Raw genomic sequence first — 26,191 nt, 5'->3', positions numbered from 1 at the left:
CATGTTAGTATTGCTACTTTTGGTGAAGTACTGCCCCCTATTGCTTCGGCTGGGAACTACACACAGTTGCGCCTGTAACATTTGTTGGGTGTGACGCTTTGCGCATGCGTCGTGGCTCATAAGAAACATCCGCGAAGAGGAGGATGGCGGAGGATGGGAGGGAAGAGTCTGTAGCGGCTGACGACGACTCACAACACACAGCTGAAGACGGGATACACAGCTTAAACAACACGGTACATTAGTAGCTTCCTCTTTCTCTTTTAGTTTGACTCTTCTCCTTACCATAACAGCGGATGAAGGCAGTCACAGTGCTAATATTGTAAAGCTTATAGCAGAGCTAGCATCATAGACTGTGTCATGGACTGTTATAAATGCTAGCGTACAGTGTGTTGTCAACAAGCTAGATAAATAAGGAACAAATTAAACCAACACGTTCGTCCTCTAAATGGACATGTATCTGTTTGCATCTTACATTTGATTTATCTTCATATTTTAAAACAGTATTGTGTTTCTCTGTACAATATTTCCTTTTCCATTCTGTTTTGTTATGTCTTATTCTATTTACAGATAGACTCCATCATTTACTTGGTCACTTACACCATTCTCTGCATTATGTGGCTTACTGTATTCATCTTTTCTGACATGTATAACGTGTACTTCATCTTCCTAACTTGCAAATTGCTCTTGCTACATAAGACCAATGTGTTTTATTATTTTGAGTCGTATATAATGTATGTTGCATTGTTGTAGGAGCTTGGGACTTTGTCATTTTCGTATCTACACTGTAGCTACTGTTGAAATTTGAATTGAGGTCATGTATTGTATGACCCACCAAGTGTTGTTATTCTCATGCTACTATAATTTGCTCAATGAATAACGTCAATATCTAATGGTTCCGATGGATAGCTGGTAGCTTACAGTAGTTTTAAGCAAGAGGAAGCAGAAGTGTTTCCAGTATGTGTGGTTAATGGTGCTGACTGTGTGATGCTTCAGATGGTGGAAGAGGGCCCCACTCTGCTGCGCAGGATGGAGATCTGTGTTGCCGAGGCTGAGAAAAGGAGTGGCAAAAACACAGTGAACATGCAGGAGACGTTTACTGTGTACCTTATTGAAACACGGTGAGAATTGTAAAAAATGGCTGTCTCATTTAAATGGAAGTGCTGTGGGGTAAGATGAGATGACTTGTACTTCCTGTTGTTTGAGCTCTGTTGTGCATTTACTTACTCTCTAAACAAGTTGTTGTATTAAATCCTCAAAGGCCGATGGATGCCCTCGCTGAAGGTCGTAACCCAGCCCCCGACTCTCTGTGGAGGAGATACAGTGAATTTGAACTGCTGCGGAACTACCTGTTAGTGACCTTTCCATACATCGTGGTCCCCCCTCTGCCTGAGAAGAGGGTGAGTTCAGTGTCTGCTTTCGAGGGTTGCAGCCTTGCTTTATGTCCTTCTTGATATGTGTATTATAATAGGAAAGGACAAGAAGTAGGTGGACAAATCACCAATGTCTTCTGGCTTACTTCTAGTCATTTTAGACCCCATATGAACCGTTTTTTGCTCCATGTATTATAAGAATATCTGCCATAGAGGTAATAAATAGGAGAGAACAAGGAATCCAAGTTGAAGAAAGATTATAGAATGCTTTATTTAAATTGAAATGATTATGACTACTAATACTAACACCAGGCTACTTGGTTGATTGATTGATTGGAGCATCTTTAGCGCATCTTTAGGGCTTACCAAGATGGAAATGAAAGGCCAATAATCCAGTAAGTTTAGAAAGTAAACAAACTGCAATATCATCAAGTAAAACATTAACTGTAGGCAGTGTCTTGTCTGGTTCTCTTGCATGCAGGCAGAGTTTGTGTGGCACAAGCTGTCCGCTGACAACATGGACCCAGACTTTGTGGAGCGCCGTCGGGTCGGGCTGGAGAACTTTCTGCTGCGTGTGGCATCCCATCCGGTCCTCTCCAATGACAAGATCCTCCACCACTTTCTCACCGAGGTACATGCTGCAGCTGTGGGTCAGTGAAGTGATGAATGATCGCAGATCTGTGCCTGATTTAGTATTGTTTTTTCATTACTGTGTTTGTTAGGAACATGGCTGGAAGGAAGTGGTGTATGAGACGGGATTTCAGGCAAAGGTACATTGTGGAATCTCTTTATTCTTACAGGCAATTCATTCAAAGATTTTCAGTGTTTACAAAGATGGATCTTCTTTCTGCTATTCAGGCAGATTCCAGGCTGAAAGCTCTCAGCGCCACCTTCAGGGTGAGAAACCCAGATAAGTAAGTACATGTTCTCTGAACAAAAAGTAAAAGGTACTCAATTTGAACAAAATGGTGTCAAAAGTCAACATTCATGTCAAAATAATCCATCCATTGGGAGAGCTATATTTTAAAGGTGGAGATAACTAGATAATAGCTACAGTAATAATAATAATGTTTATAGGTATTTTACTAGTTGTTGATAGTCACCACAGGATCAGTCAAAGAGCGATTGTTATTTTCTTTATTCTAATGAATCATTTGGTCTAAAGAACAAGCTTGAGTGCAACATAACACCATGACATTTTTTTTGTCCGTCCTAATAGCAGTACATCTAACATTTGCCCTTTAACGGTTAATTCAATATTATTATTGTTTAAAAATGATGAATAAATACATACACCTATTACTGAGTATCTGAATGATTGTAATCACTGTCCTCTGAACTCGTTTTGTCTTACTAAGACGCTTCATGGACATGAAACACTACAGCGATGAGCTGCAGTCTCACACCTCTCAGCTGCTCCGGGCCCGAGCCGTGAGTCTCTCTACCTGTCTTCCTCTCTCTGAGTTTCATCTGGAAATAGTCGCTGTTTTTAAAATGTTTATTTTGTCTGCGTCTCTTCTAGAGGGTTGCAGATCGACTCTATGGCGTCTACAAGGTCCACGGGAACTATGGGAGGGTCTTCAGGTTTGACAACAGACTAATGATATATGATAAATTAAAAGTGTTACATTAGAGTACAAAGAAACAGTCTCTGCTACCTTTAAAAATGGTTATTCAGTCCTAAAATGTAGGATTATTTAAATGTGACCATCATAACTGTCAGAATATCCTCGGAATTGCTAGACAAAAGTTCAGATTTTTCCCAGATAGTTTCCTAAATCCAGCCATGTGTGACAGACTCTCCCTGGCTGTTTGCTCATGTATGTGTGCGTCCATGTTTTGACTGCAGTGAGTGGAGCGCCATAGAGAAAGAGATGGGAGATGGACTGCAAAGTGCCGGTCATCATATGGATGCGTGAGTGTTCGAGTTAACCCTCGACAACAGGATTTCAGATCCATTTCACCCTGTGGGATTGTTGCTGCCTCTAGCATCTGTGTTGTTGCTTGTTCACAGATGTGTTTTGTGCCTCTCAGATATGCTGCCTCAATAGATGACATCTTGGAAGAAGAGGAACATTACGCAGACCAACTGAAAGAATATCTCTTCTATGCTGAAGCTTTGAGGTAAGAGCCAATATTATCTGAACTAGTATCTCAAAATATCTGACCAAAATTCTAGTTGCAACAGGAAACACCATGTTATGGGGATGATCATTTCTACATCATAATTCTAATCTTCATTGTATTGTGTTATACACTTTGCTTTGTCAGGGCAGTGTGCAGGAAACACGAGCTGACCCAGTTTGAGCTTGAGATGGCCACGCAGGACCTGATCTCCAAGAAACAGCAGCATGAGGAGCTGGCTACAGGGGTACACCAAACCCTCATTGTTACTCGTTGTTACATACCTGATGTGTTCCTGTGTGTTATTGTAAGGCTAGTGTTGGCTGGTTCTGTCAGGTCATGTTGAAGAGATCTTGCCGACTATATTTCTGTGATTCCGTCTCCCTTAGATTGTTCGGACGTTCTCCTTCAAAGGCATGACCAACAAGCTTTTTGGCCAAGAGGCACCAGAGCAGAGGGAGGCCCGACTGAAGCTGCTGGAGGAGCTGATAGAAGAGGGGGAAGAGGCGGTCAAGGACAAGACAGTCGAGTGCGAGTGAGTCATGGACCCTGCTGAATCATGTATTCAACCAAGTGTTATTCAGAAAGTTTCAAGCAAGAGGCCCCAAATGTATACAACCATACCCGTGCAATCTTTCAAACCTTGACATGGTTATTGTATACTCTGGGAGACTTAGGTTGGTGCCTTAAACGGTCAAGAGACAGTAACGTACACATCTGTAACAAGATAACTAGGCAGGCTAATGTGTAAAGATTGGAGTGTGTGTGTGTGTGTGTGTGTGTGTGTGTGTGTGTGTGTGTGTGTGTGTGTGTGTGTGTGTGTGTGTGTGTGTGTGTGTGTGTGTGTGTGTGTGTTGAAGGCGGGAAGTTTTTCCATATAGTGTTTACGATTCTCTCCATCATGGGGAGACACTGCGCGTTTGACTGCTTGGGCGCAACGCAGTGTTTTCACATTATTATTATGCTTGTTACGTAACAATGTAATATTTAACCTCAGCTATTTCTGTGTCCGTGTCTTAATCTGTTTCTATTTACCTAATGTTGTGAGTGCATATGCTCGGGTCCACGACAGGGGTGTGAGAGCAGCCTTCAAGGTTTTTTGTGAATGGGCCCTATGATGCTCATTTACAGGGCAATATTTTTATTTTGTGCCTCCTCTGACATGTCTCCTTGCTTTAATGTTCAAAAAGGGCTTTATTTTCCTCATACTGCCTGTCCTCTTTTCACCCTCTGTCTGAAACCAGAGCCCACATTGTTCTGATTGGACAACTGCTTGGAAATGTGGAAAGAGAAAACCCCCAAAAGCCTAATAGGGCCTCATTAAAAGAAACATCACATGTTCTGTTCATGTCGATGATTACAGATAATGAATTTGCCCAATGTGTATGATTCATTTGATCTGTATTACCGCAGAGAACATGTTGAAAAGGCATGGGTGGATATGCAGCGCTTCAAGGAGCAGAAAGACAAAGATCTGCGGGAGGCGCTCATCAACTACGCTGTCATGCAAGTCAGCATGTGCAAAAAGGTACGGAACGGCACATCAGCTATGTGAAGGTAACCGCTCACCTGTGTGTTCACGTGTTCTCCTTTCTCTCCCTGCAGGGAATACAAATGTGGAGCAATGCCAAAGAATGTTTCCTAAAGATGTAAAGCCATATTCAAAGGATTTCAGTGATGCTCAGTTGTGCATCCTGGGAAACGATGCCAATGTCCGCTAGTTGAGGTTTGAAAAGGACCAGTGTAAGCATTGCACTGCAGATTATGTAGTTTCAAGCATTTATACAGAATAAGTTCATATGCAACTGATTTTCAGCAGTGATTAACAGTCACTGCTACGCTTTTTTGAGGTGAAAAGTCTTGGGGGGGGGGGTTGGATCACACAAAAGCACATGACTTGGACGCTGGGGACCAGGGTTCACAGGGTTTGCTATCTTAATATTTAGCAGATACCATTTTCTGCCGATTTAAAGAGGCACTTCATGGTAAGATAAGATTTAGTGGGCCAGTTTACAATGGACCTCTATAGTTATATGTCCCGCCCTTATCAGTGAAGCCCTTCATCTCCCCCTAATTACTGCAATGTTCTGACAGCCCATGATGATTTGGGGCTTTCCCCTGCCTTGAATACTAGTTTTGGCTCGGTGTTCATGCTGACTTCAGTGTTTATAGCATGGGCTCAATGCCCTCAGGGTGCTCCTACCCTTATATTGATTTTTTTTATGTTTCGGGACCCTCTTTCCATCCAGCTATCGGCCTTCAACAAAGGGCATCCTGTCGTCACATGAACCCTCATACACACATGTTCCTCCTATTTTCGGTTTACAAAAACAGGAAGGTTTTAAACCAACAATATGACTGTGGAAGTTGAAGGGGGTGGGCATATAGCAGGCAATAGTATTTTGGAGCTTGACCCATACAAGGAACTTAAAGAAATCTCAAATTGCATTGATTTTGATTATTCTTTTTTTTTCTCCAATAATGTTCCAACTATGGAACCTGATAGGCAGAGTGCCCTAAACAGTACTAAGGGTGATCTAAACTGTTTGATGTGGTCAAAGAGAACTTGTTAAGGGAGGTCTGAAAAGTGGCCAAACATGGGGACGGAGACGCCATGAAGAAAGAGGTTCTCCATCCAGATCCAACTAAGAATCTGGTCCAGTTGATTCACGGTGTGAAAGCAAAGCCGGTCCTTATGTGTAACCATATCTGTGGCTAGTAGTCCGAGTAAAATAACGATTAACACATTTCATTTTCTACACATTTTTTTTTTGATGCGTTGCTTGGACTAGCTGCTAAAATTCCTGCTATCTTTTTTATTCATTTTGAAGACATTCATGCTTTAAATGAATCAATCAAAGTGAAGAGTCTACATTATGTTTATTACTTGTAACCATGTCCAGGGCGATGTATTGTACCAATGTACAGTAAGCTGCACAGAAGATTAACGATACTCAGTCAAAGATTTAATTCAGTTTAGATTAAATGTAACCTTAATTTATTGACTTAAATGTTCCTTCTGTTTAAATTAAATCATATATTCTGTTTCGGAGGCTTTCCAGCTTAAAGCTTTGTGAGTGTATTTATGAGTTTTGATAACTCCATTTACCACTTACCTTTTTATATTTCAAACGTTAATGCTCTATTTGGATGAATATCTCTTGTTTGCTAATTTATTTGAATAAACATGTGTCAAACCAAAGACTATTTGTAATCATTTTTTCTTGAAACATTGATTTAGAAATACACATTTTCATAATCCAGCGATAGTTTGATATTTTGTAGGTTTTTTCCCCTTTATTTTAGGGCCTTTAAGGCTATATAACTATATATAACAGTCTATAACTCAACGACACTATGGAAAGATCGACAGTGGCAGAGGGAGTATTCAGATCCTTTACTTAAATACAAATATGTCATTTAAAATACCTTGTTTTAATTCCTAAAATGTTATCAGTAATATGTACATAAATCATTAAAAGTAAATGTCATGCAAAAATCCTAGTTATTATTAATTATTTAATGAGTCTTAAAAAAGTGTTTTATTCTTATAAAGGAAAGTACGGAAGAGGATTAGGGTCACATGAAAAGCATATTTGGGGAATTTGAAAAAATATATTTTCACATTCCCAAAATATTGTTTTCATGTGGCCCTAATCCTCTTCCGTACTTTCCTTTATAAGAATAAAACAAATAATAAAAGAATCCTCTTCCGTGGAAAAGTGATCATCAAGTATAGTTTTTTTTCTGTTCTACTTTATTTAATTTAGAAATCAATTCTCTAAGAATATAAGCTCATTTAAAAAAAACAAGTATTTTATTTGCATTATTCAATAATAATAAGACCTTACAAGATAGAGAGTCCTGCTCTTTGTGCTATATTGTTATAGGAGTTATGATAAACTACAAAATAACTCTTAACAATTGTGTAAATACGGTGCAGTAAACTATAAAGTAGACTTCCCTTTAAAAAAAAAACTCTCCCACAATGCACTGCTTGCTTAGCTGTCAGACTATTTCCGGGTTTGCTCTGTCCACCTCCACGTGGGTGCTATCTGCTCGAGACAAATGTCAACAAACACTTCAATTATGAATGGAGACGAGGACAAGGACTTCAAAGCATTTGTGGCCCTTCATGCCGGGGCCCTGCAGTCCTCAGGAATCCCTCTTATCTACTGGAGGAGCCTGCATGACAAAATCACCAACGAGGTCTGTTTCTGCCAACACCCCGCCACCGTAACACGCGTTAAAGTATCACAAGGTGTAGCTTAATGCTAAAGTTTCAGTCAGTGCAGTACAGTAACATTCATTGTGTGCATGCATTTTTTGTACATCTTTTTTTAATTTCACATAGCGAAAGAAACGCCGGTTTTCATGAATATAAGACAAATAATGACAAATTATAGATAATTTATTAATGTAAAAAGTACAACCATAGACTACTATGAGTGAAAGCATTATATCCAATACGTCATGTTGTATCACAGAGAAGGAATCGTGCCAAACTCGCTTAGCAAATCTTCTACTTTTCCTTCATTGTTTGCAAACGTACACCTTGAATAAAGCATATCGTATCTTTCCCAAACTCATACATTCCCTGGGTTAATTCGGCATTAAATATAGCATTTTTTGTGTAGTAACATGAGAAAATAAAGGCTCATGTATGTACATTTTGCGTGTCATAGATTTATGATGCTGGAGAAGTGTTTGGTATCATGCAGTTCCAACAAGAAGAGGAGGAGAGGAGGAGAATGAAGAGAATGAGAAGAAAAATGGGGTCAGTCGTGAGCAGAGATGAGTTGTAAAGTGGTTGTGACCCGGGACAGTGGGCTGCAGGCCTCTGAGCCGACCAGGTGAGGGCGCCAGAGGACAGATATTCCCACTTTGATGGAATATATACATTAATATTAACTGATTTGAATTGGATCCCATTCTTCGTCATAGACGTTTTTATTTATTTATTATTATTTATTCTTCTTCCTCTCGTGCTGCCTGCAGTGTGTTCCTGGTGGATCACGCCTGGACATACCGTGTGGAACAATGCCGTCAGCAGCTGGAGCAGATCCCTGGCCTGCTGCCCAGAATGGCCGCCCTCATGGGGGTGGACTTCCATGGCGAGGCCCCTGATCCAGACACAGTGGAGCTGGTGATGGAAAACATGTGGAAGTACAACCAGACTTATAACCTGTCCCAGGGGGTACGTCTTATTCATTAAGAGCAACATATTTGTTATATCCATCTTGTGTTCTCTGAAGGCTTTTAATAAGCCTAGTGGGTTTAATGCCTACTCCAAGGTGCTGGAAAGGAGGGTCCGGCCGATTGTTGAACCTCAGATTGAAGAGGAGCAATGCGGATTTCGTCCTGGTCGTGGAATGACGGACCAGCTTTTTACTCTCGCAAGGATCCTGGAGAGGCCCTGGGAGTATGCTCATCTGGTCTACATGTGCTTTGTGGATTTGGAGAAGGCGTATGACCGGGTTCCCAGGGAGATACTGTGGGAGGTGCTGTGGGAGTATGGGGTGAGGGGGTCTCTACTCTCCAATCTCTGTACTCCCAAAGTGAGAGCTGTGTCCGGGTCCTCGGTAGCACGTCGGACCCATTTCCGGTGAGGGTTGGCCTCCGCCAGGGCTGCGCTTTGTCACCAATCTTGTTTGTGATATTCATGGACAGGATTTCGAGGCGTAGTCGTGGGGGAGGGGGTCTGCAGTTCGGTGGGCTAAGGATTGCACCTCTGCTTTTTGCAGATGATGTGATCCTAATGGCTTCATCAGTCTGTGACCTTCAACACTCACTGGATCGGTTCGCGGCCGAGTGTGAAGCGGCTGGGATGAGGATCAGCACCTCCAAATCTGAGGCCATGGTTCTCAGCAGGAAACCGATGGACTGTCCACTCCAGGTAGGGAATGAGGCCTTACCCCAAGTGAAAGAGTTCAAGTATCTCGGGGTCTTGTTCTCAAGTGAGGGAACAATGGAGCGTGAGATGGGCCGGAGAATCAGAGCAGCGGGAGCGGTACTGCAGTCGCTTTACCGCACCGTTATGACGAAAAGAGAGCTGAGCCAGAAGGCAAAGCTCTCTGTCTACTGGGCCATTTCCGTTCCTACCCTCACCTATGGTCATGAAGGATGGGTCATGACTGAAAGAAACAGATCGCGGATACAAGCGGCCAAAATGGGATTTCTCCGCAGGGTGGCTGGCATCTCCCTTAGGGATAAGGTGAGAAGTTCAGTCATCCGGGAGGGACTCGGAGTAGAACCGCTGCTCCTTCACGTTGAAAGGAGCCAGTTGAGGTGGTTCGGGCACCTAGTGAGGATGCCACCTGGGCGCCTCCCTAGGGAGGTGTTCCAGGCAAGTCCAGCTGGGAAGAGACCGAGGGGTAGACCTAGGACCAGGTGGAGGGATTATATCTCTTCGCTGACTTAGCGCCTTGGAATCCCCCAGTCAGAGCTGGTTTATGTGGCCAGGGATAGAGAAGTTTGGGGCTCTCTGCTGGAGCTGTTTCCTCCGCGACCCTGACTGATAAGCGGGAGAAGGTGGATGGATGGTTTAATGCCTCTTCCTGCACTCTATATAATTAGTGGTCGTTTATTTTTGTGTATTGTTAAATTGTGCAAAAAACATAACAATTCTGAATCTGATAAATGACTAAAATGACGCTGTCTCAGTCGTCTACTTGACTGTTCTCCTCCTGTTGTGTTTCGGGTGCAGACTCCGGAGGACAAAGTCCCGGTGTGGTACATCATGGATGAGTTTGGCTCCCGGGTGCAGCACTCCGACCAGCCCAGCTGCCGCATGGCTCCCTTCTTCTACATGCAGGGGGGGCTTGCCTACACTGTGCTCTGGCCTCTGCAGGACCTGCAGGAACAAGGTGAACAGACAGACAGACAGACAGACAGACAGACAGACAGACAGACAGACAGACAGACAGACAGACAGACAGACAGACAGACGTGAGAATTGTAAAGGCCAAGTGTCGTGATTTTTGTGAATTATTCATATCCCTAATCCAATGTAGTCTTTCACACTTATTATTAGTTAAAGCACTATACACAAGACAAGCTTAACTTGCACTGTGCTCCCTGGTGAGAAGCTTGTCACTCTGGCAGCAGTCTTATCTCTGGTCTCCTTTTTTTTACTTGTTATATTTGCTTTGGCTACTTTTCCCAAGTCATGGAAAAAACACCACATGTTTCAACGACTTCTTTCTTCTGTTACATTAATGGTAACAATCAGGTTATCAGGAAAGGCCCCCTTCATTTTGTGCCATGACACCTACATGCATACATGTTTCATTCCCTAATCAACCCAACCCTTTAGTTTAGAAAATCAGCAGATAGCAGCAGTTGTGCTTAATTCATTATTTGTACATCTGCAGTAGAACCCAATAAGCAACGTGCCGCAGCGGTCAGAGAGAGCTGAAAGACAATATGTTATTTCTACAGATGAAGTAACCCGTGACTATACATATGGCGAGACGGACCCCCTGGTGAGGCGATGCCGTCTGTTACCGTGGGTAAAAGCTGATCTAGAAGGGGTCAGCAGTGTCACCACTGAGCCCCCAGACTCATACTATGAGGTGAGGCACTCTACACTTTGAAAGTACTTTTCCTTTTTCATTGTCTATTTCCGATTTAATTCGATATGTTCTTAAAATTGAAAGCGACACTTTCTATCTAGACAGATTGTATCGTCATTTTAAGAGTATTATAATGTTAATATGAGAGGTGTAAAATAGCCATTAACTGCATTCCAATTGATGATTCATTAGCCTCGTCACCTCAGTCTTAAACTGAATATCTTTCACAGAGTTATATTGCTTTCTCAAGTCAATGTTTCATTACAGAAAAACACGGTTTTCACTCGTCCCCCTTTCCTTTTTTCTACGAAGAAAAATGCATTGTGTCACTCACAAAAATATCATTCCTGTTAGTCTTGTCCTTGCGCTGTTCTCCAAAAAACTGTTCTGTAAATATAGCCAAAAGCCGTCTCCCTGCTGCCTATGATGCATCTTGTTCTGATATCTAGCTGTATGCAGTAGAAACATCCCTCCTCATCAAAACCCTTTAAAAGAAACGACTCGCACCTTATTGCCAGGGGGATACAATCGTATTCACACAAGATATTTTAGGTCATCAAAGTCTTCCCGTTTCTTTTTCTCCAGAACATTGCACTGGAGAACAAGGAGCAGCTTCCTGTGGAGATCCAACCCTACACGGTCCCTGAGGACAAAATTCTCAAGTAAGTGCCTTAAAAAATATCTGTTTAAAACATAGGATGCAAGGTTAGTTTATCTGTGTACAATGTGACAATTCATCAAAGGGAGAAAAGAATGGTTGCAGCGAAAAGTGCTTAAGTGCAATGATAAGACACGGTTATAGGATCTGGAGATACAAATATGAACCTTAAATCGAGCATTATATGGCCCCTTTAAAGATGTCTTTATGTTTTATACAACTTATCAAACAGGCAGATTTATACAGTTCAAGGAGCATCCTCAAAGAGGTCTGCGTGTCACCAGACCGTTTGTCTAGCTTTCAAATGCTCACATCTCTTGGAGACCAAATGGCTCAATTCTTGAGGGAGGGCTGGGGGGGTGTGAAGAGGTCTGAAGGCTCGACTTACAGTGGAGCAGGGAAAAGGCGGCCGTCAGCACTACAGACGTGATTCTCCAATTGGCCAATCCATACCTAACTGTGCTGCCCAGGAATTAGCATCTCCTGCTCTTTATGCCTATATTTAAATTAGGTATCTGCATACATATCCTTTCCTATGCAAATGAGCGTCTTTGCAAGAACAGTGAAATTCTCCGCAGATCAGGGCTAACACACACACGACACACACACACACACACACACACACACAGACATAGACACATGCACGTAGAAATTGTTATAGGTGCTGGGGGACACACAACCAGACTCAATGATCTTGCCATATTCAATCTCAAATGCAATCCCCATGTTGCGTGCGTGCGTGCATGCGTGCAATCTGTTACAGCTCAGAGGTGCTTCACACGTTGCCACACACATCAAAGTATTTGGGACATGGTCTGTAACTCTCTCTTCTCCACAAGACAGACAGGTAGGGGGTGGATATATATGTTGTTGCCATGCAAATGACAATGCACTTCTGTGAAAACAAGATGCTGACTCCTTCCTGGTAATTGGGGCTGCAGCTGTTCTGGTTTTGAAGATCCAGTTGATCTGGTCTTGTGACTGTTGTAAAAGGGATGGGGATACAAGTAAAAGTACAAAAGCATTATCAGCTAAATGAACAGTACAATGTATGTATGTATAATTATATTTACATCTGTTACAGTTCTAGGTAATATTTTTGCATCAAATAGCATTTTACGGTTGCATAAAATGGAAATACTCAAGTAAAGTACCTTAAAATTGTTGTTAAGTACAGTACACGAGTAAATTTACAAATCTGTGTATTGGAAATGGTCATTCTCAAAAGAACAGAATGTATGAGTTACCCTGAGAGACTTGCATGCCAGAGGAGCAATGAAGGGGTGGAGATGATGCAGGCCTGTTGATGTTATCCTTCACATGGTGGGGGATGGTTTTCTGTAGCTGCAACAATAGAACCAATAGCATCATCATCATTAACATAAGTGTAATGTAAGTGCTGTATTGTATGGTATGATTGACCATTTCACCACTATGCAAGACAGGGGAACACCCCCTTTCCTCCGGGACACTTCTATTTACACATTTACACATTGCTGTCTGTTAGCTGTGTGTGTAGTTTTTGATTTGGTTCTGTTGCTTACTGCACCCATCCGGCCTGGATTTAACTCCATGTGTTGGTCAGTCTGACGTACTGGTTTCAGTGGAGTTGTGTAATGATGAGAGCTAATGACAGAGAGGAGGACTCGCTGTGTGTGTTAGAGAGGGAGAAGAAGAGAAGGTGTGTGCGGTGAGTGCATGGCAGCTTGTTATGTTACAATACCTTATACCCCCCCCCCCCCCAACATTATAGTGGTTATGTGACTCTGAAGGAGGGCCTCATTTAATCGGTGGGAACTTTTCTTATGCAAGGGAGCAAGAACTATCCACTGCCGACTCGTGTTTTAATTCCTTTAAGAAAAAACGATTGACCAAAATCTTTTCGTCTGAAGTGCATTTTTTTTAACCTAACGAGAATAAGGATTCCACATCATATGGGGGTCACTACATTACAATACATTCTTAATCAGTCAAATAAATCCTCCCAGCAAGGATGCCATTAACTGCATGTTAATTCCCGTTTCATTTGCAGGAGGGCTATAAAACTATAAAGCCCCAGCCTGTATACCTCATTAACTGTAGAGAATGTAAAGGACAGTCTTACCTGCAACTAAAAAGCCTTTTGTTCAGTCTTGACACTTTAAAAGATGACTGCTGCGTTCCACATCTTTTCATCATCTGCTGTGCTTTGTTTCAGGGTGTACTCCGACATGTCACAAGTAACAAACAACCTGACCCACCAGCGGTTCAAGCTCACTGAGGACAAGGAGGAGGCGGACATCATTTGGGGCTATACTCACATCAAAGACTACAGGTGAGCAACAAAGCAACACATACAGCTCGTTTCAGTGGAGCTCTTTTGTCAGTCAGACACAGTACGCTGTAGGAAGTTAGCTTTGTTATATGCGTCATTGTTAAAAAAGAAGGTATATCAGATATATAATCTAATTGTTCAAATGTTTGAGTCCTTGAGTAAATGCCTTTTATGATTTAGGGACTGAACGGTTGTTTTCCAATAGGCTCTATTAGCCCTTTTTCTCCAACCTCCCCCCCTGAAACTGAATTCCTCCACACCAGTCGGAGACAGTAACCTTGAACATGTCATCATTCCTTCTCGTATGAAGCTATGTTAGAATAACAATCCCACATACTGTATTTATCAATGGCATCGCCTTAAAAGGGAAAAAGTCGACTACAGTTAAAAAACTAACTCTTTCTTACCATCCATTATAAAGGTCTAACTTTGTCTGAGTCTATTTTCTCATTGGTTCCTTGTTGGAACACGATCCATCCAATCAGCATCTTTACGTACAAGTTGTCCCACAAGTGTTCATCAACAGATATGTGTTGCAATCTGTAGCGGTGTAGGTGTGAGTGACAGGGCGACCGTGGTGTCCCTGAGCAAGGCACCGTTCCCTACACTGCTCCCCGAGTGCTGTACATATGTCAGCCCACTGCTCCTAACACTAGGATGTGTCAAATTCAGAATGTAAATTTCCCCTCTGTGGGACGATTACGGGTTCCTTCTTTTTCTTTTCTGTTTCCCCCGACATAATGTCAAGTAGAATTAGTTGTGAAGTCATGGTTAAGGAGTCCATAACTCTGTTGTTGATACAATTGTCCTGACATCTTCTCTGAAAGGAAGCTGAGCGAGGAGCGACCTCATGTGATGCTGAACCAGTTTCCTTGTGAGAGCATCGTCACGGTGAAGGACTGCATGGCCGCCGTGGCTCGAAGGGCGAAATGCGGCCAACAACCTGATTGGCTCCCGGAGACCTACAACCTCCACTCAGAGCTGCCGCAGTTCATCAAGCGTTATAAACAGAGACAAGAGAGGTGGGAATGTTGCGAATATTTCAAAAATATGTTGCTGATGTGGGTTATCTATGAGCACTTCAGCACAACTTTGATGTTTTGGCATGTGTTTCAGGGGGGAGGATAATCATTGGATCTGTAAGCCCTGGAATTTGGCCCGTGGACTGGACACACACATCACCAACAACCTGGACTACATAATCAGACAAAGAGAGAGCACACCAAAGGTACTGTCGTGGATCAGAAACAGACATATGCCTTATGCTTGATAACACACTGCAAAAACAAACGTATACGTCATGGTACAAAGAAGTCTTTCAAAAAACTAAACGATGAACTCACTAGCAGGGCTTACAACACATCATCATGTGACAAATAAAGATTCCTTCTACAGTACTATATACTTTTTTTAGGGACTTTTTGCCTTAGGTGGGTAACCTTTGACACAGTCCACCATTTTCTCATTCCTCTGTCTCTAATCCCATGGCATAGTTCTTTGGCCTTGGGGTTGCTGTAATCTCCCTTAAGGAGGGGCAACTTGGGCGCATTGTTGTTGCCAGTTTCTGACCGAGCACAAGCTGACCTGAGATTAGTTTATTGTTTAGGGACATCTAGAAGCCCTTTTCATCTGGAACGTAGGTTCCCTGGTGTACATTATTTTGCCATGTGCAATAGCTTTAGTTAGATTCAGGGTCTATATTTGTTTAGTCTGGCGACTGAAGAATGTTGATGTCTGGCCGTTAACTTCATAATAAACCTTCAGTGTTTGCCAGCTTTCCCTGTGTCTCTCTGAGTTTCCATTGCTTCAGAAGTTTCCATCCCAGTCAGTACGCACACCGTGAAGCCAGCTTGCGCAATGTACATACATCGGACTAAAAAAAGCCGAATCGTACGGACCACACTCAAGAATCCCTTGTTGCGTTGAATCCACTGCAGTGAGGAGAGGTGTTGAAGAGGGGCAGGACTGTGGGTTTTCTGTGGATGCACCCTGTGGTGGTCGTTTATGCATAATAGAATGTTCAAAGGCCACTTAGCCTGCGGGGCAAATTTGAGTATTGACTCGCGTAAAGTTAAGAAATCCAAATACATTCCATTCAAAGTGCTTTATTCCATAGTTCAATTCATCCGTTGGTGACCCACTACCGACTTGCAACTCTTGCCCATCATTTAAATAAATGAATACAAACAAAACCAAAAGGCGACAAAAACGTTTTCCGACTTCCCCTTACAGTCTTCCTGCTGTGTCACACTGGCAGCATCATTTAAACTCGAGACTGCGCACTACAGTCTGTTTCCCATAAATAATAGATAACACTTGTTTTCATCCAGACCTCCTGAAATCCAATCGAGGTACCTTATTATTAATTATTAATTTTGTCCATTTTGAAAGGATGCGATAGTAGTGAGTCTAAGAGTGCTAGCTTATCTTCCCGCTTGCTACTCGGAGGATTTCTTTCCCTCAAATTATGCTGACACACTTCATTTTTTTAGGTAATAGGGTGGCATTTTATTCTAGGATTAACTTGTGGGAAGAGGAGCGACCTTAGTAGTTCCATTGGCCAGGTGTCTCGGTGTTGTAATGGAAAACATTTTTATTCAGAGTTATAGTTGGCACGGGTTGGGTTTACATACACACGGCGTACCAAGTTACTCGGTTGAATTCTCTGAGTCTATGTAGCTTGGCATCAGTGAACTGTGCAGCCACTCAGTTCAGTCAGACTTGAGTGATCGCATATATATATATATATATGCCGCCGTAAACAGGATGTTCAATTAAATGTGACATGCAAGCTCAGCTTCCTGTTATTGGAGCTGATCTTCTGTGGTTTCCTGTACTGTTGCACTGCATGTGCTGCTGATGCAACAGAGATATGCCAAGCCTGTAACAAATATCTCCATAAGAACATTCCGCTATTTATTTTAATGACTCTTCAATTTCATAATTTAGTCATTTCTAACTGTGTGTGTTACTGTGTGTCTGTGTTTTCCAGGTGGTGTGTAAGTATATTGAAGACCCGGTGCTGTTCAGCAGAGAGGAGGTGGGAATGGTGAAGTTTGACATCCGTTACATGCTGATGTTGCACTCTGTGCAGCCTCTGCGTCTCTACGCCTACGACGTCTTCTGGTTGCGCTTTGCTAATAGGTACGATTAGCTTTTGTGGCTCAGGAGGGGGAGTGGAATCCTCGGTCAACATGTCATGGTGTCCTTGGGCAAGATACTTAAACCCAAATTGTGTGAGTGAATGTTTTTCGCTATCCCTCTGCTATTAGTCACAGACACCATAGTGGCATTAGCGTAGAATTATTTTAGGCTCTAATGCTCATCGTGATGATTGTGGTGGAAATTGTCAATGAAGAGAACCAACAAATGAGGCTTTGTCTATGTAAGTTTATTAGGCTTCCGCGCAGAAGGATCGAACCCAACAGTAACACAAGGCACTGCTGAAGAGTCGACCCTGAGCACACAGTCAAAGAAGAATTTATATGTATTAATACAAAGGATCAACAGTCTCAAACATCAAAGCATATAACAGGGAACAATTAACAGAGTGCAGAGAGAGGAAGGATGAGTAAGTTGTCAACAGTACTTGCTCTAAGCAACTTTTCATGAAATAATGGCACATTCATGTCATATTACACTACAGAAGAAATCTACGACATAACGAGTCATACTTTTGCATACATCGTACGCCAGAGAAAATCAGTCATGCTATTTTCTGCATCGTCAGTCAAATTTAAACAAAGGACAAACACGTCTTTGATATTGCAAGTTCAACCAGATGGCTCGTCTAGACAGAGGACACATTCAGTCTTGGAATCATAAGTTCGGCAAGAGGGCAGGCTGGCATCAGAGTTCAACCAGAGAGCCACAATGTCACATACAATACCCTGGTATTACAAAGAGCAACAGCTGCATCGTCTGATAAGAATTGTCCATCACAATGATAACCAAACCATCAGAAAGAAACAACGTATTATAGTAACTTCAATTTGTTTTGCTTTATGGTGGTGATAAAGATCAATTCTTTGGTAGCCATGAGCAGCTTTATCCAATTTCTTTGCCATCCGACCAAGAGGCAGGGCTCTATTTCGATTTGAACTCAAGTGGTAGACTGACCAACATGCCGTCTTTAGACTCATGCCGCCAGTGTGTCTATTAACAATACAAGTGTCAAAAAGAAATTCAAGAGGTTACCCTTGACTTATCCTTTGGTCTTACCATGCAGAGTGAACTTTTTCTCACACCTTTTTTTTTCTCCCATCCAGACCTTTCTCCTTGGACCGTTTTGATGATTACCAAAAACACTTCACCGTCATGAACTATGCCGATGGTGTGCAGCTTAAGCAGGTTTGTTTTTTTATTTGCTGAAGCTTTTCACGTTAGAACTTGCACATTGTGTTTAGGTTTCGCTTAATAAATACAAAATATCCAGCCTCCTTGGGGCTTAGCGGTCGACAGTTTGACTTTGTAATCCTCTTCCTATTGCTGTTTTCTTGCCTCTCTTAACTAACTAGCTAACTAGCTAACTATCAAATCAAGGTAGACAAATAATTTGGGAATTAAGAAAATAATTGGTTAGCTTAAGTGTTATATAATAGATTGACTTTATGATCTGCTTTAGCACAAACTAAATGACCATTGTAATGGCAATTGTATATGTATGAATTATATCTTATGCAAGCATGTGTCTACTCAGTAATTTTCTACTGTACTCTGTATTTTAACCATCAGCCTTCACCCGCATTGCAACGTAACTGTCTTTGCACACTCATGTCCCCACACCCGTGCATCTCTGCAGCAACAGTTCCCTATAAAACACACACACACACACAGTTCCCTCTTTGTACAGTCCTGCAGACTGCTCTGTACTCTGTATGACATGTACCTTTGAAGCTTCAAATAAAGAGCCACAAAGACAACTCTGTTTGCATGAGACCAACTTGATTGATTCATCTCCAGATCAGTAACAAGGAAAAGTTCCACAACACCATATTCAGTTTTCATTAAGGTGCATTTGTTAAATGTTTTGAGTCCGGTAAAACCAATCTCTGTTTTTAGGTGCACTACGACGAGTTCATCCCCATGTTTGACAACCAGTACCCGCTGTATCCATGGAAGGAGGTGGAAGTAAGTCTACGCTTTTGACCCTTTTCACTCGCCTCATTACGAACGGTTTTCTGTGTCAGGTCGAGCAACACTGATGTAAATCCCTCTGATTTTCATCAGGCGTGTCTTAAACCTCACCCAGAATAGGAACCACAGGTTATGTCTTTATTTAAACTGGAAAGTTTGAGAGATGATAGACACGTTACAGAGGTACAATTCATCGAAACAAAATTCAAACAACACACTTAATATTTAAAACACACCATTCATTTACAGATTAAAAGCACTATCCCTTTTTGCAGGTCACGGAACACTTTTTTGCATCCTATTTGCATACAGGAGGTACTGAAAAGGCTATTTACATACTTCTAGTGTCACAAACCTGCCAGCTGTGTTGATTACAGACACTGTAGCGCATTAAGAAGCGAAAAGCTCTTCTTTGTGCATCCTATATCTTATGATACATTAAACACAGTCATTTCTTGTTCCCATAGACGCACAATGGAAACGTACACAACATTCAACATTTCTATTCATTTAACTGCTTATATTTTCACTCAATAACACTTGACCTTTATTTCTTTTCCCACCGCTCCCAGGCTGAGGTTTTTAAAGCGTTCAGGGAGTTCTTCGAGGCAGCCTCGTCCCGACCGCCTCCGTACGGTATTTGTTCCTACCCGTCATCCCGGGCCATCTATGCCGTAGACCTCATGCTTAAGTGGAGTACGGGGGAAAAAGGTGAGCAATTTGACTATACTTAATTCCTCAGCATGGTAAAAAAGCAGCAAAAAATCTTAGACAGTGAGCTTAAGGGGTTTGGAGCCTCATCTGGTACTCATCACAGACCAGCAGATAATGATCCTGTGTGTTATTTGCACTACAGCAAACAGCTGTGGGGGTCAGGGCTCACATCACCATAAGCAGACCATAGGCGGACCACGATATTATTATTTATATTTAATATATAACATCATAGCAATAACTTATGGGATAAGGATCATTTCTATTACCCAAGCTTACAGCATGTTCACATTTAGTTTTAAGATACAAATCACAACAGGAAAAACCCCCCTCTGGTGACCGCCTGAAACTTTACGTGTCATAAAAACGCAGATAGTAGTATTAGTAGTTTTATAGCTATAACTGGTGTGTTAATACGTGGAGGTTATCCTGCTGAACGACACGTGTGTAGCGTGTATTGGCTCGTGTAGTTTTAATAATTATCTCTAATTATTAACGTAGTGTGACCAGCCCTCTACGTAAGCCATCAACTCGAAATATACCTTTAATAAAATATGTTAATATAACGATTTAATAAGGTCGGGGCACACTCTAATAGAGAAAATAGATGGCTTTATTACTTTATATCAGTCTCAAATTCTGAAAGTCAGAGTTGACTCGGTGAACAGCGGCTGATTTACCTCTCACACACAAAAACACATAAACAGGTTCTTTTTAAATGAGACATTTATAACTAACTAAGATTATACAACACTATAGAAAACATACGTATCATAGAATAATATGGATGGCGAATGTGGGAAAGGAAGGTTTACACAATATAAATGGAAAGTATGGTTGAAACGCTTAAGATGCAGGAAACTATTTGGGGAGTTTATCCTAATCTAACCTGAACTTAATAGCTAAAACTGAGCACAACCCAAGTGTAAGGAGTCGCTGTTGTCTTACGGATGGATGACCGCGTGGATGCCGTGCTGGGGATGGAGGGGTGGCTGGGTTTAGCCAGCGACATGCGTTCAGATGCAGCCTGTTTTCGGCCTGGACTTCCTCCCTCGTAGCGACACAGTTTGGAGCCGGTTCTCTAATGTGGCGGTGGACCTTGCCTCTCGCGACCACAGTGCAGCAATTCTCAATTGCGGGTCGGCACCTCTGGAAACTGGCGACGCTTCGGCGTTGTTGTCTTCGGCCTCCAAGCACATGGCATAGAACAGCTGGGTTCGTTCAAAGTCTTTAAGCACATCTTCTGTAGTCAACATTAGTTGCACAGGTGGGAGTCCGTTGAAGTAAAGTATTCTAAGACTTAAGAATGTAACTTAAACGGAGAACTTAAGAAAAATAAAGGAGGTGAGACAAAGGAGTCTCCTTGGGGGGGGCATCACAGAGTCTGCGACGCGAGGTGATGAGAGGAGGAGGATAAGAGCATAAGATGGGAAGAGAATAAGGGAGCATTTGAAAGTTTGAAAGTTCGGCACCAAAGTTGTTCCGGAAACCGACCGACACCTCAGGAGGGGGAAGCAGGGAACCATCCAAGCTGTGTACAGTAAGGGTGGGACGCTGTTGACCTCAACTGAAAGGGTGTTAGGGCTGTGGAAGGAACACTTTGAGGAACTCCTGAACCCGACAACTCCGCCCTATATGATAGAGGCGGAGCTGGAGTATGAAGGGGGATCAATTCCAATCTCACGGGGGGAAGTCACTGAGGTAGTCAAAGAGCTCCACAGTGGCAAAGCCCCGGAGGTGGATGAGATCCGCCCAGAAATGCTGAAGGCTCTGGGTGCTGAGGGACTGTCATGGTTGACACGTCTCATCAACATCGCGTGGAAGTCGGAAACAGTACCGAAGGAGTGGCAGAGCGGGGTGGTGGTTCCCCTTTTAAAAAAGGGGGATCAGAGGGTGTGTGCCAATTACAGAGGCATCACATTACTCAGCCTCCCCGGGAAAGTTTACTCTAAAGTACTGGAAAGGAGGGTCCGACCGATTGTCGAACCTCAGATTGAGGAGGAACAATAAGGTTTTCGTCGGAGGGGGTCTGGGAGTACGCTCATCCGGTCTACATGTGCTTTGTGGATTTGGAGAAGGTGTATGACCGGGTTCCCAGGAAGATACTGTGGGAGGTATGGGGTGAGGGGGTCTCTACTCAGGGCCCTCATATCTCTGTACTCCCAAAGTGAGAGCTGTGTCCGGGTCCTCGGCAGCACGTCGGATCGATTTCCGGTGAGGGTTGGCCTCCGCCAGGGCTGCGCTTTGTCACCAATCCTGTTTGTGATATTCATGGACAGGATTTCGAGGCGTAGTCGTGGGGGAGGGGGTCTGCAGTTCGGTGGGCTAAGGATTGCACCACTGCTATTTGCAGATGATGTGGTCCTAATGGCTTCATCGGTCTGTGACCTTCAGCACTCACTGGATCGGTTCGCGGCCGAGTGTGAAGCGGCTGGGATGAGGATCAGCACCTCCAAATCTGAGGCCATGGTTCTCAGCAGGAAACCGATGGACTGTCCACTCTAGGTAGGGAATGAAGCCTTACCCCAAGTGAAGGAGTTCAAGTATCTCGGGCAACTGGCAATTAAGCACTTAAAGCACTTGTATAAAGTCTTAAACATGGTTACCAGACCGCCTTATACAGTGGGGCAAAAAAGTATTTAGTCAGCCACCAATTGTGCAAGTTCTCCAATTTAAAAAGATGAGAGAGGCCTGTAATTTCTATCATAGGTATACCTCAACTATGAGAGACAAAATGAGAAAAAAAAATCCAGGAAATCACATTGTCTGATTTTTTAAAGAATTTATTGGTAAATTCCTCGGTAAAATAAGTATTTGGTCACCTACAAACAAGCAAGATTTCTGGCTCTCACAGACCTGTAACTTCTTCTTTAAGAGGCTCCTCTGTCCTCCACTCGTTACCTGTATTAATGGCACCTTTTTGAACTTGTTATCAGTATAAAAGACACCTGTCCACAACCTCAAACAGTCATACTCCAAACTCCACTATGGCCAAGACCAAAGAGCTGTCAAAGGAGACCAGAGACAAAATGGTAGACCTGCACCAGGCTGGGAAAACTGAATCTGCAATAGGTAAGCAGCTTGGTGTGAAGAAATCAACTGTGGGAGCAATTATTAGAAAATGGAAGACATACAAGACCACTGCTAATCTCCCTCCATCTGGGGCTCCACGCAAGATCTCACCCCGTGGGGTCAAAATGATCACAAGAACGGTGAGCAAAAATCCCAGAACCACACGGGGGGACCTAGTGAATGACCTGCAGAGAGCTGGGACCAAAGTAACAGAGGCTACCATCAGTAACACACTACGCCGCCAGGGACTTAAATCCTGCAGTTCCACACGTGTCCCCCTGCTTAAGCCAGTACATGTCCAGGCCCGTCTGAAGTTTGCTAGAGGGCATTTGGATGATCCAGAAGAGGATTGGGAGAATGTCATATGGTCAGATGAAACCAAAATAGAACTTTTTGGTAAAAACTCAACTCGTCGTGTTTGGAGGAGAAAGAATGCAGAGTTGCATCCAAAGAACACCATACCTACTGTGAAGCATGGGGGTGGAAACATCATGCTTTGGGGCTGTTTTTCTGCAAAGGGACCAGGACGACTGATCCGTGTAAAGGAAAGAATGAATGGGGCCATGTATCGTGAGATTTTGAGTTAAAACCTCCTTCCATCAGCAAGGGCACTGAAGATGAAGCGTGGCTGGGTCTTTCAGCATGACAGTGATCCCAAACACACCGCCAGGGCAACGAAGGAGTGGCTCCGTAAGAAGCATTTCAAGGTCCTGGAGTGGCCTAGCCAGTCTCCAGATCTCAACCCCATAGAAAATCTTTGGAGGGAGTTGAAAGTCCGTGTTGCCCAGCGACAGCCCCATAACATCACTGCTTTAGAGGAGATCTGCATGGAGGAATGGGCCAAAATACCAGCAACAGTGTGTGAAAACCTTGTGAAGACTTACAGAAAACGTTTGACCTCTGTCATTGCCAACAAAGGGTATATAAAAAAGTATTGAGATGAACTTTTGTTATTGACCAAATACTTATTTTCCACAATCATTTGAAAATAAATTCATTAAAAATCCTACAATGTGATTTTCTGGATTTTTATTTCTCATTTTGTCTCTCATAGTTGAGGTATACCTATGATAAAAATTACAGGCCTCTCTCATCTTTCTAAATGGGAGAACTTGCACAATTGGTGGCTGACTAAATACTTTTTTGCCCCACTGTATGTGCGGTTGATCGTCCCTATCGCCTCCCTTAACTGTCAAACATTGATGGATAAACTGTTCTGTGAAATCCTAATTTGTTTATCGCTCTGTGTGTTCTGATCCTGGGCCAGGCGAGCGTGTCATGCAGCCTCAGATCCTGGAGTTTAACTTCAGCCCCGATTGTGCCAGGGCCTGCCTCTACCACCCCGACTTCTACAACCACATGTTCCAGACTCTGTTCCTGGATCAGCCTGAGCAATGCCCGGTCACACAAATCGCATGATCAACTGTACTGTTTTTTATACAGCGTCACATTCACTTTGTTTTGTTTCTGTCAAAAACTGATTCACCATCTGTTAGCTTTTTTAAATTACAATGAAGTAGTCAGCGGGACAAGGTTCTCTAAACGCTGGGTGTAACAAACGCAGTGATTACAAATTCATGTACAAAAAATAAAAACATTTTTGGATAAACTAGGATTGTGTTGTGGTGGAATATCTCATAGATATAAAGATTGAATATTCAATATGTTTTTCAGCGCAGAAAAGGATTGCAGAGTCACATGTTCACAGTGAGAGAGTGCAGAGTCTGAATGAAGAGTGAATCTGGTTAACAGGGAGCCGTTGAAACAACTGCGACCTTGAGATAAGGCGCAAAAAACTCCCATACTGGTAACAAGGAGCTACACAGTTGCTGGTAAATTAAAACATCATTGTCCCTCCCCATGAAAACAATGAAACAACATGTATTAATGTACTTTCTTCTCTCCTTTTGTTTTATCATTGCTTTTCCCCTTCCCATGTCATTTTATCTTCATTTTGGATTGGATTTTTTTGACAGTATTTCATGGGTCCGATATCATAAACACTCACAACATTACCAAATAGAAACACATTAGAGCACTGTCGTGGATCTGAGACTTTAACACTCACAACATTGATCAATAGAAACACATTAAGACACAGACTCAGAAATGGATGAGGTTAAATGTTATATTGTTACGTAACAAACATAATACCACGTTGCTCACCAGCAGCCAAATGCGTGGCGTCTCCCAATAGATCGAAAGAATCAAACTGGTTGTATAGGGAGACTCCTCGCACACACACTTTCCAAATGTCAAGCGTTAGCCTGCCCAGTGAACATCTTGATAGATGCATAGGTCACGGTCTTTTGACCTTGGGAGCCGACAGGCCAGTCGTACTATCTTTTTTCCTTTTAAGGCTTCAGCCTTATTCCCAGAATATACTATGTTAAAGATATTTAAATTATTGCAAACATATGGTGTGTATATTTAGGCCTGTTGCTTCAGAAACTTTCTGAATAACCTTGGTCTTATATAATTCACTACATTGAACTTAGATTGCATTAACAGCACAGACACAGAAATGGTTGAAGTTAACATTTTATATTTGTTGTACAACAGATGCAAGAGACAAGAATTACCTCTGAAGAGACAGAATATCCACATTCTTTAAACCTTTTGAACATGCATGCAACTACATTGTCGTGGATTTAACCGCTCACAACATGAAAGAATAAAACACAGATGGTTGATTAATTATTATTTTGTTGTACAACAAACACAATGAGAAAATACATACACACATGGTTTGGATCAGGTAGGGCCCCTTTCCTGCAAACTCAAATAAATAAAACACATTATATAAAAGATTACAAGATAATTAAGATGTACGTTTATTAATCCCCATGGGGAAATTCAAGCGTTTATGCAGCAGCAGATAGAGATAAGAAAAACAGAACAGATTCACACAAAGATATGAAATATGAAAATGATATACAGATAACGTTGTTGTTTTTAAACTGTTAGAGCAGAAAGTAAGAGAAATGATGTCAGCATATATACATTTGTAGTCCATTCTGTTAAAAATATACACATGTATGTGTGCAGAAAGAGAGTGCAGGTCAAAGTTATTGTGCGAAAATTCAGGCTTGATGTGCAGTCCATGTTATTGTCAGAGTCACACGGTTAACCCCCTGTTGTGCAGCCTGATGGCTACCGGCACGAAGGAGTTTCCCAGGCGCTTAGTGCTGTGCCGAGGTGGGATGAGTCTGTGGCTGAACGTACTCCT

At 42.4% G+C, this 26,191-nt stretch overlaps 2 protein-coding genes across 2 annotated transcripts; both read left to right on the top strand.

Annotated features, from left to right (window-relative positions):
• The first annotated feature begins 104 nt into the window (after positions 1 to 104).
• On the top strand, positions 105 to 6,696 carry LOC134879136 (sorting nexin-4-like). The gene is given in 14 exon segments (XM_063905474.1): positions 105 to 233; positions 994 to 1,118; positions 1,259 to 1,397; positions 1,852 to 2,001; positions 2,093 to 2,140; positions 2,229 to 2,284; positions 2,729 to 2,801; positions 2,893 to 2,954; positions 3,220 to 3,285; positions 3,405 to 3,494; positions 3,642 to 3,741; positions 3,884 to 4,029; positions 4,908 to 5,022; positions 5,100 to 6,696. Coding segments are annotated over 14 exon segments (1,347 nt in total). The 3' UTR covers positions 5,148 to 6,696.
• An 813-nt stretch (positions 6,697 to 7,509) lies between these two features.
• Positions 7,510 to 24,574, top strand: ttll12 (tubulin tyrosine ligase-like family, member 12). The gene is given in 16 exon segments (XM_063905802.1): positions 7,510 to 7,703; positions 8,180 to 8,231; positions 8,234 to 8,278; positions 8,281 to 8,347; positions 8,493 to 8,691; positions 10,201 to 10,360; positions 10,935 to 11,068; positions 11,654 to 11,730; positions 13,924 to 14,040; positions 14,868 to 15,062; positions 15,157 to 15,268; positions 17,033 to 17,184; positions 18,309 to 18,390; positions 19,102 to 19,170; positions 19,749 to 19,887; positions 24,230 to 24,574. Coding segments are annotated over 16 exon segments (1,893 nt in total). The 5' UTR covers positions 7,510 to 7,562; the 3' UTR covers positions 24,382 to 24,574.
• Positions 24,575 to 26,191: the final 1,617 nt, after the last annotated feature.

This window comes from Eleginops maclovinus, chromosome 17 (genome assembly GCF_036324505.1).
Source record: "Eleginops maclovinus isolate JMC-PN-2008 ecotype Puerto Natales chromosome 17, JC_Emac_rtc_rv5, whole genome shotgun sequence".
NCBI classification, from domain to species: domain Eukaryota; kingdom Metazoa; phylum Chordata; class Actinopteri; order Perciformes; family Eleginopidae; genus Eleginops; species Eleginops maclovinus.
The sequence above is the reverse complement of the archived record's forward strand: the minus strand, read 5'-3'. Positions and strand labels throughout refer to the sequence as shown.